This window comes from Daucus carota, chromosome 7 (assembly GCF_001625215.2).
Source record: "Daucus carota subsp. sativus chromosome 7, DH1 v3.0, whole genome shotgun sequence".
Lineage (NCBI taxonomy): Eukaryota > Viridiplantae > Streptophyta > Magnoliopsida > Apiales > Apiaceae > Daucus > Daucus carota.
Genome location: NC_030387.2, coordinates 38,419,036 through 38,437,767, shown reverse-complemented (window position 1 = coordinate 38,437,767; position 18,732 = coordinate 38,419,036). Strand labels below are relative to the sequence as shown.

Below are 18,732 nucleotides of genomic sequence, written 5' to 3'. Positions count from 1 at the left end.
ACTTTATACTTGATGCAAATGAGAAAAGAAAAAAGTTTATAGGAGGTAATAAAAATTAGGAAAATTACTCAAAATATTACTTTCTTAAAAGTGTGTTTTAAGAATAATACCATATTAAATTTTATTTTCAAAATTTTTATTTTTCAAGTTTTATTTTTAAAAATATTAATTATAATTTTGACACTTCATAAGATATTATATAACACTTCTTTTAGAATATTATATTCATTAGAGATGAGCATTCAATCATGAGTTGAGATTAAAACTGAACTAAAATAATTGAAAATCAAAATATCATAAATTTAAGAATTGAGTCAGATCAATAAAAAAATTATTTGATTCGGTTCTATTTATAACTGATTCTCTTTATATTATATATATATATATATATATATATATATATATATATAAGTTCTATGGAGTACAAAAAAAATTGGAGTATTGGAGTACAAAGTTTGATAAAATGTAATCTAGTCATCTAAATTTCATTTTTTTTGTCCAATAATATTTGTAAATATTTGACAACCTGCCCATTATGTTCTGCAATATAACATCGTGATCAAATGGTAGAATAATTACTTTTATAAATCATAGGACTCTATGTTCTGCAATATAACTAATAAGCAGAACAATAATCTTAATACTTGTTAAAGTTGAAAGATATTAATAATTAATGGACAATTATGTGCAATACAACTTATAAATGATAGATTATATCAAAATTTAGATAATCAAAGATATTATATAGTATCAAACTAAAAAATTATGATTTGTACTCCAATACTCCAATGTTTTTATGTACTCCATAGAACTTAAGTCTATATATATATTATTATAATATATACATATATATGCGTAATATTTAATAATTTTAATCACATACATGACTAATTATATCAAAATTTTTATTAAAATAAATATATATTTTAAGAAAATACTCATACATGATATGGATCATAAATTAGTATATGTAGTGGTACTAAATTATATTAACAACTTTTAAATTATAAGGTCGATGCACGCTTTAATATATGTAGGGGTGGCAATATTGTACCCGACCCGACAACCCGACACGAATTCGACCCACAAAATACGAATTCGGGTTGGGGTTTTTCGGGTTCGGGTCGAATTCGGGTTGACCCAAAATCAACCCAGAAAAAACGGGTCATTTTCGGGTTGAATCCGGGTTACCCGAAATTACCCGAAAATTAATATATAATATAAATATTATATATATTCATATTATTTATATTATTTTTATTAAATTTATTAGTTAAATTTAATAAAAAATTATTTAATTTAATAAAAATTAATTTATTTAAATTAAAATAATATTTATTTTATTATTAAAAAATATTTTTATTAATAAATATTAATTTTCGGGTCGAGTTCGGGTTAACCGCGGGTAGTGCGGGTCGGGTTCGGGTTGGGTATTCTGACCCATTAAAATTTTGGGTGGGGTTCGAGTTGGATAAATTTTTTGACCCGCGGCTGTCAACCCGACCCGAAACCCGAAATTGCCAGCGCTAAATATATGTGAGAAATCAACGCTGATAAGTTCATTTGGAAAACCAGACTTTTTATGAGACATGTGTGGTTAGCGCTAATGGTGTCTTAACTTATCATTTCTCGACACGCATCTTGAACAATTGGACACGCTTTCATCTACCCTTGGGTAAAAGTATGAGATATTTTGTTAGTGCTGGCATCGTCTTTCGATGGCTCCCTCTCATTTCTAACCAATTTATTCAACCACTTTTCAAAACTAACCAGTTTTTTTTCGAGCTTTCAAAACTAACCAGTCTAAATGAGGCGAGAAAGAGCGACCCGAACGAAAACGATTTCTCCAACAGGGGTCGCGCTTTGAAAAAGCGACCCAAGCTTGAAAATCCCCCCTTGGGTCGCGTTTTCAAAGAGCTACCCAAGCTTGAAAATCCCCCCTTGGGGTCGCATTTTCAAAGAGCTACCCAAGCTCTTTGATATGTGCCCCATTTCTTTGAAACAACCCTAATTATAATATAATAATTTTTTTTTAAATAATATAATATTTTTATAATATTATATTATATAATGATATAATATAAAAAAATCATAAAATTCTTATACATTATTTGTGATATATTTTTTTTAAAAATAAAATCATTAATCGGATAATTCTTATACATTATTTGTGATATTATATTTTATATTATTATATTATGTAATGATATAATATAATATTATAGATTGTGATATTATATTTTTTAATTTAATTTAATTCGGAAATATTTTTTCCTTTATCTAATTTTTACCTAATGTTTATTTATTTACCTAATATTTATAGTTTATTAATTATTTATCTAATATTTAAAGTTTTATTTACCTAATATTAAAATGTGATGCAGAGAATTATTTTTTGAGGAGTGTGCAAATAATTTTGATTGTATGGTCACATCTAAGGCAGTAGGTTTTTTAGCTTTTTATTACAAAACATTGATTTAACACTGGACAAAGCTGTCAACTTCATTGAAATCATTCAATAATTCAATAAGCCAGCCTGTTGTTACTGCTCAAATATTCATTTTTTTGCTGAGAGGACGTTTTTCTGCAAATCCATTAAGTAGAGAAAGCAATCTGCATCAAATATTCAAGCCTGTTTTCACTGCTGAAAGATAACTTCTTTTGTGAGAGGACGATTCTGCAAATCCATTATTTGGAAAAATCAAATGCATCCACTATTGATGCATGTTTTTACTGCTGAAAGAATGACTTTTTTGGTGAGAGGACGATTCTGCAAATCCATTAAGTGAAGAAAGCAAATGCATCCACTGTTCAAGCACAGTGTTTTCTTTTGAATTGTGTCCTTATAAGCAGCATTTTGTGTTCTTCATTATGCACCAAAACCAAATCAGAAAAACAAACACTACATTGGCATGATACATACAATTTTAATTTATTATTTATAAATTAAATTTTTTCACACCATTTAGAATATTATTTCAAAGGGCGACCCATATTATTTATATTATAATATTTTATAATATAATTTATATAATGATATAATATAAAAATATTTTATATTATATAGTGATACATTATTTGTGATATTATATTTTATATTATTATATTATGTAATGATATAATATAATATTATAGATTGTAATATTATATTTTTTAATTTAATTTAATTCGGAAATATTTTTTCCTTTATCTAATTTTTACCTAATATTTTTTTATTTACCTAATATTTATAGTTTATTAATTATTTATCTAATATTTAAAGTTTTATTTACCTAATATTAAAATGTGATGCAGATAATTATTTTTTGAGGAGTGTGCAAATAATTTTGATTGTATGGTCACATCTAAGGCAGTAGGTTTTTTAGCTTTTTATTACAAAACATTGATTTAACACTGGACAAAGCTGCCAACTTCATTGAAATCATTCAATAATTCAATAAGCCAGCCTGTTGTTACTGCTCAAATATTAACTTTTTTGCTGAGAGGACGTTTTTCTGCAAATCCATTAAGTAGAGAAAGCAATCTGCATCAAATATTCAAGCCTGTTTTCACTGCTGAAAGATAACTTCTTTTGTGAGAGGACGATTCTGCAAATCCATTATTTGGAAAAATCAAATGCATCCACTATTCATGCATGTTTTTACTGCTGAAAGAATGACTTTTTTGGTGAGAGGACGATTCTGCAAATCCATTAAGTGAAGAAAGCAAATGCATCCACTGTTCAAGCACAGTGTTTTCTTTTGAATTGTGTCCTTATAAGCAGCATTTTGTGTTCTTCATTATGCACCAAAACCAAATCAGAAAAACAAACACTACAAACTCTCCCTCATATTATCAATCTGCCTTGTGAGAAAATCCTAGCCGAACACGAAAATCATAAAAAAACACACACTTCAAAAACAAAGATGGACGGATACGTAAACGTTAATTTCTTCTGGGGAGGTGAAATCATAAAACAAGATAACGATGTTCTCTACACCTTAGATCCGAAAGAAATGATGTATGTGAAATTGAGCAGCTCACTTGAAGAACTACGAGATATGGTGTTCGGGTTGATGCATATAAGTAGGCATCATTGGGATGTCAAGCTTAGTGTGAAATATCCTCGAATCGGGGTTAGTAACCTCGTTTCGGGGTTCTTTGTGAAGTCTGTTAAATCGGACGACGATGTTCGTAGGATGTTAAGTATCCCCGAGAGATTTCACTTGGGTGGAGACGTATCATTGTTTATCGAGGCCGAGAGTATTGCTCAACCCAGCCAACACTATGGAGGCGAGTATGGGGGAACTATGGACAAACCGGACAAACTGCTGCAGGTGGCCAAGTTTCAAATTATGTTGAAAACTACGGTGGGAGTTTTGGAGGCGATTATGGGGGAAACTATGGACAAAACCAGGGCATGCAAGGGTGGTCTAGCGGCTACAACTACGGGACGATTGGAGAGTATGGTGGTGGCTCGAGTAATACAGGTCGTTTTGTTGTTGAAGAGGTTGTGGACGAGGACGATTTGAGTGGTAGACAGTCATCACCGGCTCGTCAAACCCCGAAAAGAGGTGCAGCTATAGCTCTTGCACTGGAGAACGAGGAGGATGATGAAGAGTATGGCTCGGAAAGAGCCATAAGCAGCAGTGACGATTCGGAGTGGAATCTATCACAGGAGGATGTTCCGGAAAGTGAAGATTTTTCGGAGGTTGATTCCGATGAAGAAAGAGAGGGAAACATGCACTTGCAAACACAGGCATTGTCTATTCATGAACCTAGAGCTGCATGGTTTGGATCCCAGGATTACGAGCCTGTGATTGTGTCCAACGAGGACGCAGTTATGTCACTCGGGTTTGATCCCGCCACCGATGAGTTGACCGAAGGAGCTCTATTTGCTACCAAGGAAGTGCTCATAGTTGCTGTGAAACATGCACACATAAGTACAGATCGAAATTTCATCGTGGAGAAAAGCTCCACGCAAGTCTACAAAGTTAAATGTGTGGTTTCAAACTGCAAGTGGAAGCTAAGGGCCGCGAAGAAGAAGTCCCACGGCCTTTTTCAAATAACTAAATGTCCAGAGATTCACACATGCCTACTGGATAGACCCACGCAGGACCACCGCAAAATTTCAGCAAAAATGATTGGCTATGTGGTTGCTCCCTACGTAAGTCCTACAACCTTGGATATCATTATATGTCTAAATATTATCGTTTATTATTCATCGTTAATGTTAATATATTTTGTTTCAACAGATCTCCCAGACCCCTCAATTGAAGGTAAGCAACATCATCACAATGGTCAATGATGAGTACCACCATTTGGTTAGTTACTTGAAAGCATGGAGGGGGAAGATGGCCGCCATGGAAAGCGTTTATGGAAGCTGGAAGACAACCTACAACGAGCTCCCTCGGTTTCTTAATGTCATGGCCAGTACAAATGTCGGAAGCATAGTTGTGGTTGAGGTTGTTCCACATCATAAAGAGAGGGGTACATCGACATTTGTTCGTGCATTTTGGTGCCTAAAAGCAATGATTGATGGTTGGCAGTATGCACGGCCAGTTATTTCCATTGATGGTACATTTCTTAAGGGAAAGTATAATGGGAAATTGCTGGTCGCGGTGGGAGTCGACTCTAATAACCACCAATATCCCATATGCTTCGCCCTTGTTGATGAGGAAACAACTGAAAATTGGTCTTGGTTTCTACGTCTTTTACGTAGACATGTATGCCGAGATAGATTGGGGGTTTGTATTATATCTGACCGTGCGACGGGGATCCTTGCTGCAATGAATGACGAAGCGAGTGGTTTTACCCCGCCGATGGGCTATCACAGATTCTGCCTCCATCATGTTAGGAGCAACTTCTCCAAGGCATTCCCGGGAAAGGACCTTAAAATGTACATGTGGCTAGCCGGCAATACGCCACAGATTAGGAAATATGATGCCTACATGAAGAAGATTGGAGAGCTTTCGCCTCAAGGCTTGAGGTGGTTGCTAGGGATAAGTCCAGCCCTCTGGACTATTTGTCATGACACAGGCCACGCTCGTTTCGGCCAAGCTACCACAAACATCACGGAGAGCTTTAATGGTAACGTGCGCGTGGCTCGGCACCTACCTGTGACCGCAATGATTGAATTCATGTTTTATAAAACTGTTAGGACGGTCAATAAGGAGAGGAACGCAGTGCTTGAGGGCATTGGGGAGGGTCATGAACTTTGTCTAAGGACGAGAAATAAGTTGGAGAAGATTGCAGCCAAAGCTAACACACACCGGGTCGAGACATTTAATAGAGGAACCGGTTTGTTCTCCGTAAAGACGCAAAGGTACATGGTAAAAGGGTGCAATAAGGGCGGGAACACGCAGGTGGTTGACATAACTCAGCGTACATGCACTTGCGGGAAATGGGCTTGCCACCGCCTACCGTGTTCACATTTGATTGCTGCTTGCAACCACAATCACTTAAACTGGAAACAGTGGATTGGCCCCTTCCACTACAACTCTACTTTGTTGAAATTGTGGGAGCCAATGATATATCCATTACCAGCAACTGGGTATTGGGATATTGATTTGCCAGTGCAATGGAGAATGTTTGGAACTGTGGTACCGAACGAGGCCTTGCGAAAGAGAAAGCGTAAACGAGGAGAAAGGGGTCAATCCGTCAGAATACGCACGGAGATGGACAGTTCCCGTACAAGTCACAAATGTGGCCGCTGCAAGCAAGAAGGACACACTAGACGTAGTAGAAGGTGTCCATTGTACAATGTTGACCCTACTGTGTAATTTAATTGCCATTTTCTTTTTAGTCCTTGTTTTTAATTGTTAATATGTATTTTCCTTTTCAGTCCTTGTTTTTAATTGTTAATCTGTATTTTCCTTTTCAGTCCTTGATTTTTATTGTTACTCTGTATTTTTCTTTCGTTTTTTATTGTTAATCCAATTTTGTTAATTAATTTAATGTAATGGTGTTGAAGCAATAAATAAACTTAAAGGAAACAGAAGCATTCGGGACAAGATATTACACACTGGCAAAAGAAAGGCTGTAAAGAAAAGATTCTGCTCAGTTAAAGGACAATATATAATAAAGTAAAGGTGCTGTGAAAAGAAAGGCTGTATAGATTAGACTACACACTGGCAAACCATAGCAAGCATGTAAAGAAAAGATTCTGCTCAGTTAAAGGACTTGTCAATTCCAAAATTATTATCATATCCGGAAATATATTTACCTGAACAATACTCCATTGGCCTATAAATAGGCCTTCATTATGTGGTTAATACACATACATTCAACCAAACAAACACATAAAACACATCATTTTGTTACAATTCCGATGATATCATTGTCTTCAAGCTCTCTCGTTGCATCAAGCAACCACTTCTGTAATTGTGGTTTGAGGGCTAAAATACGAACTTGTTGGAATGATGAGATGATGGCTCAGAGATTTTACTGCTGCGGTTCTCCAATTGTAAGTAAAGTTTTGGAATATACAGCATATGTTTACATTCTTTGTGCTTAAAACTGTAAAATATTTAACTGCAGGCAAATAGCTGTTATTATTTCAAATGGATTGATGATGAGCCTTTGGAGGATGATGCTATAATTACTCGATTGAATGATGAGCGTCTACATCTACAGGCCACTCTTCACGCTTGTGAGACAAGGGTGCAAGAACTCGAGAATGCAATTATCCTGGAGAGAAGCAGGAAAATGCATAAGGCATTGACTTCCGTAGTAGGATTACTTTGTTTAATGATCGCATTGTTTGTGGCTTTTCTCGTGATTTAAATGTTGTGTCGTTAAATTTGTCGCAATTTGGTTTAAAGCACATGTAATGACATATTGTGCTTCAGTGCATGATCTAGTTTTTATTGTTAATCTGTATTTTTCTTTTCAGTCCTTGTTTTTTATTGTTGTTAATCCATTTTCGTTAATTAATTTAATGTAATGGTGTTAAAGCAATAAATAAACTTAAAAGAAACAGAAGCATTACATAAACTAAAACGAAATTACATATGATTAAAATGAGAACATAACTTAAGTTCTCAATCCTTGGTGATGTCCACAATATAGTCGGAACCATACTCTTCATAATCATCTTCATCATCCACAGCGTCAACATCTCCCCAAATTGCCCAATAATCAGCTTCATCACGTGCATCAAGTTTAGCCTGCAATGCATCGCATTCTTGCTTAATTCCAGCCATGTATCGATTGTAGCGAGCATCAGAAACTACTTTATCCAACGGACGAAGTCTGTCTTCTAAAAGTTTATCAACTTCAGGATAACGTCTCCCCTCGTCCTCAACCTCCTGCTCTGTCGGCACCCAATCTTTGCCGTTTCGGGCTCTCCTAGTAGAGAACTTGCGTTGCAAATAGTACGCATGATCCCGCTTGATCTTCAACGTCTGTGGTGGTTTGCTTTTAGGAGCTACTGCAGGTCGTTGGTTGTTTTGGTTGCTGCGCATCCCTCCCAACAATAGCTCTGGTTATTGTCTTCTATGTTGTTGCTGTTCCAGGCGTTTTTCGTAGCCAGGGGACATTGGCATTTTACCCTTTTCCATCTTGGTGCAGTTGAAGTGATGTTTTTTCGTAGTTCAAATGTGGAAACTGAGTTCAATGTATGTGTAGAAGACAGACTGGAGGACCTATTTATAAGACAGGTCGCCAACGAATTATTGTTAGGCAAAAATTGAAATCCAACTGTATTCATTAAATGCATGCTTTGATTTCTTTAAATGCATGCGTATTTTGATGGAAGATATGGTTCACATGTGTACAGTAATAAGCCTGACATTTTTAAAAGTTTGAAATAACAACTCTCTGCTGCAGTGTTGTTTCTTTGCAGTCTTCTTTTGCAGTGTTGTCTTTATTTTGTTTAAAGTGGTGAGAAGACAACTCATATTTACATTTTTGAAATGACAAGGGAAATTCAATACAGGCGTATACTGCTAAAATGACTACATCAGGCACTAAAGCACGATAGATAAATGTACAACAATTAAATCCGTGACATTAACTTGAAAATATGTCATTACAAGTGCTTCAAACCAAATTGCGACAAATTTAACAACACAACATTTAAAGAACAAGAAAACCAACTTAGACTGAAAGGTAGATAACAAACACGATGGTACTACGACCACTTATTCGTCCTCGGACGACATTACACTATCAGAATAATAATCCGGACTGGTGACCAGTGCAAGGTATTGTTGTTCCTTAAACCAGTCCCCTGCTTCCCGAAACATCCTAGCATCATCGTATAGGCTCTGACGCTGCAGACGCAGATGCATGCGATTCTCCTCTTCTCTCGCTCTGAATAGGGCGACCTCCATCTCCTGCGGCGTCTCTCGAGGCATAGTACGAGCCTTTTGTTTAGGAATTGGAATCCCAGCTAGTGCACAACGTTCCCTGCACACTTCAAGCGAACGCACACGCCACGTCCACTCATCCAACATGGTGGTAATCGACTGAGGGGAGTAGCGTAAATTAGGATTTAAAGAGTACCTAAACTCATCCTCACACCACCATTTCCTACCCATGGCAACAAACAGATCACCTGGTGTGTAACTCATGATTTATGTTGAACTATTTCTTGTGCGAGTTCTATGGTTGTGAGTGCATTGACAATATTGTATGTGAACCTATTTATAGGCACAGCATAACATTGCAACGAAATAATGCTCATATTCACATGATCAACAGTTGTATCTCATAATGCTGATATTCACATGATCAACAGTAGTATCTGATAATGCAGAGGGTCACATGGTGTACAGTAGGTCATAAAGTAAAGGTTCTGCAAAAGTAGTATCTGATAATGCAGAGGGTCACATGGTGTACAGTAGGTCATAAAGTAAAGGTTCTGCAAAAGTAAAGTGCCTCACTGTAAAGATTAGACTATACAAAGTTTCTCACTTTATAGATTAGACCCACGTTTTCATACTGCCAAACCATAGCATGCATTGAAAGAAAAGATTCAGCTCATTTAAAGGACTTGTCAATTCAAAAATTGACAAGTCCTTTAAATATATTCAGCTAAACAATAATCCATTCGCCTATAAATAGGTCTTCATTATGGTTGATACACATACAAGCAACTAAACAAACACAAAATTCACTCATCACTTAAGCTGAAAATGGATAAGGGCAAGGCACCAATGGATAAGGGGAAAGCACCAATGACCCCCGGCTGCGAAAAACGCCTCAAACAGCAACAAGATAGGAGACAGCCGGAGCTTGTGTTGGGAGGGATGCGCAACAACCGAAGCAACCAACCTAAACCAGCTCCTAAAAGCAAGGCACCACCGGTCGTGCAACAAAAGAAAACTCGGCCACCGTTGGGACGGATGCGCACTGACTTTGACATCAAGAAAATGATAGAGGAGACGAGAGAAGAGAGACGTCTCGAGGTTGAACATCAAAAGAACGTGAAAAAGTGGAACAAACTCTTCCGTTATATTTGCAGGTATGTTTATAGGAGGATTAGAAGGGGCAAAGATTGGGTGATGACGGAGGCGGAAGATGATATCCATAACAGAAAATTCCCTGAAGTTCACAAACTCTATTTTCAACGCCATCGTGAGATGGGTGAGATGGATATCCCATTTGGTGATTCTCGCAGGAGGTATTATGCGGCTAAAATCGATGAAGAGTGCGCCGCACTGCAGGCTAAACTCGAGGGAAGTCAGGAAGCCAGATTTTGGGCCGAGTGGGGAGATGTGGACAATGTAACTTATCAGTGCCGTCGAGTGCAAATGTCTACCCCGTGGGTCGATGAAGATGAAGTGGAAGGCGGTGTTGCTGATGATGGTGGAGACGATGATGCTCACGCTGAGGACGATGAAGATGATGATGAAGGATATGATTCCGACTATATTGTGGACCTCACTCAGGATTGAGAACTTATGTCATGTTCTCATTTTAATCATATGTAATTTCCTTTCAGTTTATGTAATGCTTCTGTTTCGTTTAAGTTTATGTAATGCGAATTACCTTTTAAGTACAATCTATATGAGCTTAAATATTTAAATATGACAATCTATAATATTATATTATATCATTACATAATATAATAATATAAAATATAATATCACAAATAATGTATCACTATATAATATAAAATATTTTTATATTATATCATTATATAAATAATATTATAAAATATTATAATATAAATACTTACTAAAACTTGAATTAAATATATAAATATATATATATATATCACTATATAATATAAAATATTTTTATATTATATCATTATATAAATTATATTATAAAATATTATAATATAAATAATATGGGTCGCCCTTTGAAATAATATTTTCTGATTTTTGATTTTTTTTTTAAAAAACAACCCATATGGGTCGCTCTTTGAAAGCGCGACCCATACTTATATATTTATGTTTGGGTCGCTCTTTCAAAGCGCGACCCTTACTGGAATATTTTTTTGGTTTGGGTCGCGTTAAATCAATGTTTTGTAATAAAAAGCTAAAAAACCTACTGCCTTAGATGTGACCATACAATCAAAATTATTTGCACACTCCTCAAAAAATAATTCTCTGCATCACATTTTAATATTAGGTAAATAAAACTTTAAATATTAGATAAATAATTAATAAACTATAAATATTAGGTAAATAAAAAAACATTAGGTAAAAATTAGATAAAGGAAAAAATATTTCCGAATTAAATTTAATTAAAAAATATAATATTACAATCTATAATATTATATTATATCATTACATAATATAATAATATAAAATATAATATCACAAATAATGTATAAGAATTATCCGATTAATGATTTTATTTTTTAAAAAAATATATCACAAATAATGTATACGAATTTTATGATTTTTTTATATTATATCATTATATAATATAATATTATAAAAATATTATATTATTTAAAAAAAAATTATTATATTATAATTAGGGTTGTTTCAAAGAAATGGGGCACATATCAAAGAGCTTGGGTAGCTCTTTGAAAATGCGACCCCAAGGGGGGATTTTCAAGCTTGGGTAGCTCTTTGAAAACGCGACCCAAGGGGGGATTTTCAAGCTTGGGTCGCTTTTTCAAAGCGCGACCCCTGTTGGAGAAATCGTTTTCGTTCGGGTCGCTCTTTCTCGCCTCATTTAGACCGGTTAGTTTTGAAAGCTCGAAAAAAAACTGGTTAGTTTTGAAAAGTGGTTGAATAGAGTGGTTAGAAATGAGAGGGAGCCGTCTTTCGATAACTTATTTAAATGAGTGAAAATGCTTTTGCCTTTGAGTGAAAATGCTTTTCACCCTATTTTTGAATTAGCGGTTAGCTGATTAAATTAAATATTTTGATTAGAAACTGATGTTTTGACTAACGGATTGAATTAAATGTTTCTCAGCAAACTATTTAATAAATAGCTGATTGATCAGTTTTTTCTGACACAAATCAAAATTTCTAACCCAAAAACCTCTTCAAAATATTTTTTCAAGATTAGCTTTTTGGATCTAAACCTCTAATTGAATCTGGTAACTATCGAACATTAATTTTAGCAGATTCTGGTGGTCAAACCTTTAAAACGCCTCAAACCTCTAATTTTGACCCAAACTTCTAACTTCCAACTTCCAAACAAGGTCTTTGTCTTTTAAACACGTACTAATATGCTTTTTCTATGATGTACTCATAGCACACGGTAAATATAAAATTGATAAATTTATCTTGTTTTTATTGGTTTACTTTTTTAATAATGATATACTTCATACATTAACAACAATCACATCAATCAAAATACAACAAATCGATATATTTTAATACTTAACATGTGTCATGGACACAAACTAGCCAAACTATTAATATTATGATGTTTTACGTAAAAAGTTTTGAATTCAATTTCTAATTTACATGTCAGAATCTAATAATTTGGATTTTTTAATTTTATAATTTTTAAAATCTTCTTAAAAAATTATATATAAAATTTTAGTATTATATTAATAACTTCCATACACCATAAATTGCAAATACCAAAAAAATTATTCAAATAAATATATTAAATATTATTTTTCACTTATAAATAATTTCTTATACACAAGTAGTCACATATAAATAATAAGTACTTCGTTAAGTAAAACAGCTCCGGCATATATTTGCGGATTTTTAGAATTGCTACATACAAAGTAGATGTATTCTCGATTCAAATAAAATAATCATAAGAAATTAAAAAAAATTCGAAAGAACAAATATTTATCTCAACCTAAGTTATTTACTAATAATATTTCCTTGAGATACATATTGTATATTGAAAATTTTAATTAAATATTGTCACGTGTTTTCAACTGTAGCCTTAACGTTTTTTCCTTTCGGTTGGGCTTAACGCCTTTTCCTTTAACTTTTTATCTATCCGCCTTTTCATTTTGTCTAATTGGATATACTTGTACTTGTGAATTTGTCAATATATTCTTCGTTAGTGAACTTATTTAATTCAAGATAAATTAACTTTTCAATTGAATTATAGCAAATAGGATGGTCGATTGACACGTATAAATGAGTATAAATTAATCGAAGGACGAGTAACTTGTGATACGGACATTTTGTCATTTATTTTGAAAAGTTGGTTTAACTTATTAAATTTTTTAACATATATGGTGGATGAATAATACAGATGTTGAATGACAAGATTAACCGACCAGATAAGTGTTAATTAACTAATTTATTTAACTAATCAAAATCAGATGACCAAGATTCCACAGAGGCCATAATCCGCGTATAAAAGAGCAGAGCAACCTAGAATCGATAGAATTTTTCTAATGTGAGGTGATAAATGGAATAATGTACTTTAATCAATTAAAACAGCCTCATGTCTTTGATAATTATTTATAATTTTTTAAATCTCAAATATTTCGTTGTTCTTTAATATAGATTTATATTTACTACCTAATTTTACATCAGACACTCCATTATTTTCACTTTTGATGAGATGAAAATTAATTGTTTTATTTTAGTTTGAAATATAAGATATTACTCCCTCTGTCCCATTTTAACTGATGTTTGACTTTTTAACACGTATATTGAGGTGCAAAAAAATAATATCTACACTCAATTAAAAAATTTAATTCTTATATCAAATAAAAGTTTAGATTCTGAACTTTTATTTGATATAAATTTTATAAAGAATAATTATGTTTAGATGTGATTTTTTTAACACCTTAAAATACGTGTAAAAAAGTCAAAAGCAGTTAAAATGGGACGGAGGGAGTATATACAAGAAACTTTTGATGAGATGAAAATTAATTGTTTTATTTTAGTTTGAAATATAAGATATTATTATATACAAGAACCGTTTAGCATGATTTAAAAAGAAGAGAATTACATGGGTAATCCGTAAGGCTTGTATCAGATATGGCACGGTGGTGAATATCATAAGAGCTCACTTTTCACGATATAAAATTGTTCATGTTTTGGGATCATTTGTTGATCCAATATCGGTTGATGTAACTGATAATTCTATTAAATTTTTCGCTTTTCGTAAAAAAAAAAGAGAAGAGGTCGATGTGAGCGGTCAGGATCCAACTTAGATAAATTCTTAACTACTTTGTCCAATCTGCTCTTTTTTTTTTTTGACAAAGGGAAAATTTCATTACTTCGAACGATCAAACAAAAGAGTCTCCAACAAACAGTTTGGAGGAGATGTAAAATCAACATGATCATAAACAGCACAAGGAAATCGAGCTAACAAATGAGCTGCCTTGTTTGCTTGTTTTCTAACAAATCTAACTGAGGTACGCGGCATGTTCTGTAACTTTGAGCAGCATTCCCCGATAACTTCCCCCACCTCTAATAAGTTCAGAACCTGACTATTGATGGCAGTAGCCGTTAACATAGAGTCTGTCTCGACCTGCACTATTTCCTCCTGCAACTGCATATTCACCATCCATGACAGGGCCTCTTTGACTCCAATAGCTTCTGCTTCGAACACGGACTCAGTGGTCGGCAGCTTCATCGTTCTTCCTGCTACAAAAGAACCATGGTGGTCTCGAATTAGCATACCAAGAGAAAATGAATCTGCTCCAGGAAAGAGAGAAGCATCAACATTAACTCTAAGAACACCTTCCTCGGGAGGGATCCATTTCAACTCTTTCTTCTGGCTTGGCTTCTCTGTATGCTGAGATGTAGTTATATGCACTCGCTTCGCCTCCTTCCATTCCTTTACTACATTAAGACTCCCCTCCATAGCAGTTCCAGGAGTTACATATTTATTATCCCATACCTTCTTGTTTCTCCAGAACCATATCCCCCACAGGACGATGCAAACCAAGGTCACTTCTGCATCTGGAGCACTAGAAAGTTTATCGAGAAGCCATTCCTCCACCCTCTCCACTGTGCTCATATCATATCTAAGCCCGACCTTGTCCCAACACTGCATGGCAAAGTCGCACTCGAAGAAAACATGAGCCATATGTTCAACATCTTTGTCACACATTGGACACATCCAGGGAACTAACACACCTTTACTACTAAGCCTCCGCCGTACTGGAATCACATTTCTACAGAACCGCCATACAAAGATTTTAATTTTATGAGGAAGAAGCAGACGCCATATCTTTCCCCACCCTTCTCGTTGAGAGATGTTGCTAGTGCCAATATTGAGAGCTTGCCACAAATGGTACCCTGCTTTAGCAGAGTAAACGCCATTAGTTGAGTGCGCCCAAACAACTCTATCTCGAATATCTCCATTAGGAACCTGAATTGCCAATATTGCTTTAGCATCCTCTTCCAGGAATTGCTGCTGCACTCTAGTAACATCCCACAGTTTAGAGTTGGGATAGAAAAGACTTGAAACTAACTCACTCCGCCCTTCATACACATGACTATTCTCCACCCGAAAATCTGTTTTCCTCCTCAGCCAAGCATCTTTAACTGCCACAATATCATTACCATCTCCTACTATCCACCTGAATCCCGAATATAATGCCTCCTTAGCAGACCATAAACCTGACCAAATAAAGCTGGGGTCTTGGCCTTTCTTGGCCTTCAAAACATTAGAACATGGAAAGTATCTTGCCTTGTACAAGCGAGAAACAAGAGCATTCGGATTCTGCAGGAAGTTCCACACATGTTTGCCTAACAAAGCAATGTTAAAACCATGTAGGTTTCGAAAACCTAACCCTCCTTGTCGCTTAGACATACTAACATTGTTCCACGACAGCCAATTAATCCCTCTCCTCCCTCCTGTACCAGAGCTCCACCAATAATTATTATACATTCTTTCCAACTCCTGACACATGGTTTTAGGAAGCAAAAAGCAGGACATGCAGTAAGACGGAATTGATTGAGCAACATTGCGAATTAGGATGGTCTTACCTGCTCGAGAAATAGGTTTCCCATGCCAACTTTGAATTCTCTTGCTAGCTCTTTCCTTCAGAAAACCAAACACTCTCTTCTTCGATCTCCCCACCAAAGATGGAAGCCCTAGGTAGTTGCTATCTGTAATGCCATTATGTACTCCCAACACATCACAAAGATCCTGTTGCAGACTTCTGCCGACATTGGCACTGAAAAAGACCCCTGATTTCTGATAGTTCACAGCTTGGCCCGACAACTTTTCATACTCGTTTAATAGACCTTTAATTGTCCTTACTTCCTCCATCGAAGCTTTAAAAAATAGAAAAGAGTCATCTGCAAAGAGGAGGTGCGAGATAACAGGTGCTGAGTGGCTGACCTTACATCCACTAATAAGACCATCTAAAGAAGCTTGATCCAGCATATTAGAAAGACTTTCCACACATAGAAGAAAGAGATAAGGGGAAAGAGGGTCCCCTTGTCTCAAGCCGCGCTTAGGAATCACTGGTCCAAGCACAGTTCCATTAAAACAGAAGTTATACGATACAGTTTGCACGCATAACATCATCCAACCAATCCACTTTTCACAGAAACCTACAGCTCGCATACGGTTTCGCAAAAAAGCCCAACTGACCCTATCATAAGCTTTGCTGATATCGAGTTTGAGGGCAATCTCTCCTTCATTACCACGGTTCTTCCTCTTCATATGGTGAATAAGTTCGAAAGCAACCAAAACGTTATCCGTGATGCTTCTGTTTGCCACAAATGCTGACTGATTCTCTGAGATGACTGAAGGAAGGACTTCTTTTAAGCGATTAGCCAAGACTTTAGCTAAAATCTTGTAAAGCACATTGCACAAGGCTATAGGCCTCAGATCTTTCATAGCACTCGCATTTTCTTTTTTCGGAATAAGAACCACATTCGTGTTATTCAACTCGCTTGGAAAAGAATTCACCTCTAGCCAGTCTTTACAACAATTAAAAACTTCACGACCCAAGATAGACCAAAAAGTCTGAAAGAAAGCCGGATTAAGACCATCTGGGCCCGATGCTTTGTCGGGGTGCATTTGCTTTATGGCTTCGGTAAACTCCTCATACGTGACTTGCTCAGTCAGCTTCGCATTTTGAGTCGCAGTGATAGTGCGAGGACTAGTAACATTATCAGTACAATCATCACCGATTTCTCCTGCAAATACCCCGGTGAAGTAACTGCTGACAATGTCACACATACCCTCATGATCATCCACTCGAACTCCCTGATCATTGATAAGATACGAGACCTTATTACTTCTTTTCCTAGCTGAAGCATTAGCATGGAAAAATTTAGTATTCTCATCACCCTCCGCAAGCCAGAAAATTTTTGCCCTTTGCTTCCAATATAGTTCTTCGTGTAAGAGAAGATCATTCAGCTTGCTTTTCTCCGTCAAGTATTCCTTCACCCCATCTGCGTCGTCACGATCAAAAAGTCTTTCTATAACAACTTTTTGTTGCTTCACCTTTTCTCGAAACTTATGAAAAAAAGTCCTCCCCCATCTGGCCATAAACGAGGAAATAGACATAAGCTTAGGTAGGAAGTGAATGGCTGGTAAACCTCCCCAGTTTTCAGAGACATCTTTGATGAACGAAGGCTCACGAAGCCAAGTATTCTCAAATCTAAATCTGAACTCTTTTTTAGACCTTGAGATACGCAATAAATCTAGTTGTATGGGGTCATGATCTGATCTGGAAGTATGAATAACATTAAGGTTACATAAAGGAAATTTAGACCACCATTGAGCTGTAGCAAAAGCTCTGTCCAAACGTTCTCGAACCCAACCAGAGGTACCTCTTCCTCTCTCCCACGTGAATTTGCCACCTTTCAGGTCTAATTCTGTGAGATGACAGTCTTCAATCACTCTTCTAAACCCTTCAAGGAGACCTGGAGGGTGAGGCACATTACCTTTTTTGTCATCAACGTACAATAAGTCATTGAAGTCTCCCCATATGCACCAGGGAAGCGCAGACAGACTTGCTAATCTGCGAATAAAGTCCCAAGCATCTTTCCTTCTACTACGATCCGGAAAGCCATAGTAACACGAGAGGCGCCAAGAATCTACATTATTTTCCGACAACACCACGTCAATATGGTGCCTAGAATACCCTGAAACCCTACACTGCACTTTATTCTTCCAAAGAATAGCTAAACCTCCACTGTGCCCAACACAATCAACAGCGAAGCAATTATCAAAACCTAATTTTATTCGAAGCTCCTCCATCCTACCGGCTGAAGAAAAAGTTTCAATTAAAAACAAAAAAGCGGGATTACGATCCTTGATGAGATCGTCAAGAACACGAACTGTACAGGAGTTCCCAAGCCCCCGACAGTTCCAGCTTAACCAATTCATTGCTGCTGGCTAGCTTGCTGTGCAAGCTGAGCCAAAAATTGAGTGTGGGACTCT

At 35.8% G+C, this 18,732-nt stretch overlaps 1 protein-coding gene across 1 annotated transcript; it reads left to right on the top strand.

Annotated features, from left to right (window-relative positions):
* The first annotated feature begins 3,649 nt into the window (after positions 1–3,649).
* LOC135147732 (uncharacterized) lies at positions 3,650–6,854 on the top strand. The gene is made up of 2 exons (XM_064081011.1): positions 3,650–5,146; positions 5,235–6,854. The coding sequence occupies exons 1-2, from the start codon at positions 4,400–4,402 to the stop codon at positions 6,759–6,761; spliced, it is 2,274 nt and encodes a 757-aa protein (XP_063937081.1). The 5' UTR covers positions 3,650–4,399; the 3' UTR covers positions 6,762–6,854.
* Positions 6,855–18,732: the final 11,878 nt, after the last annotated feature.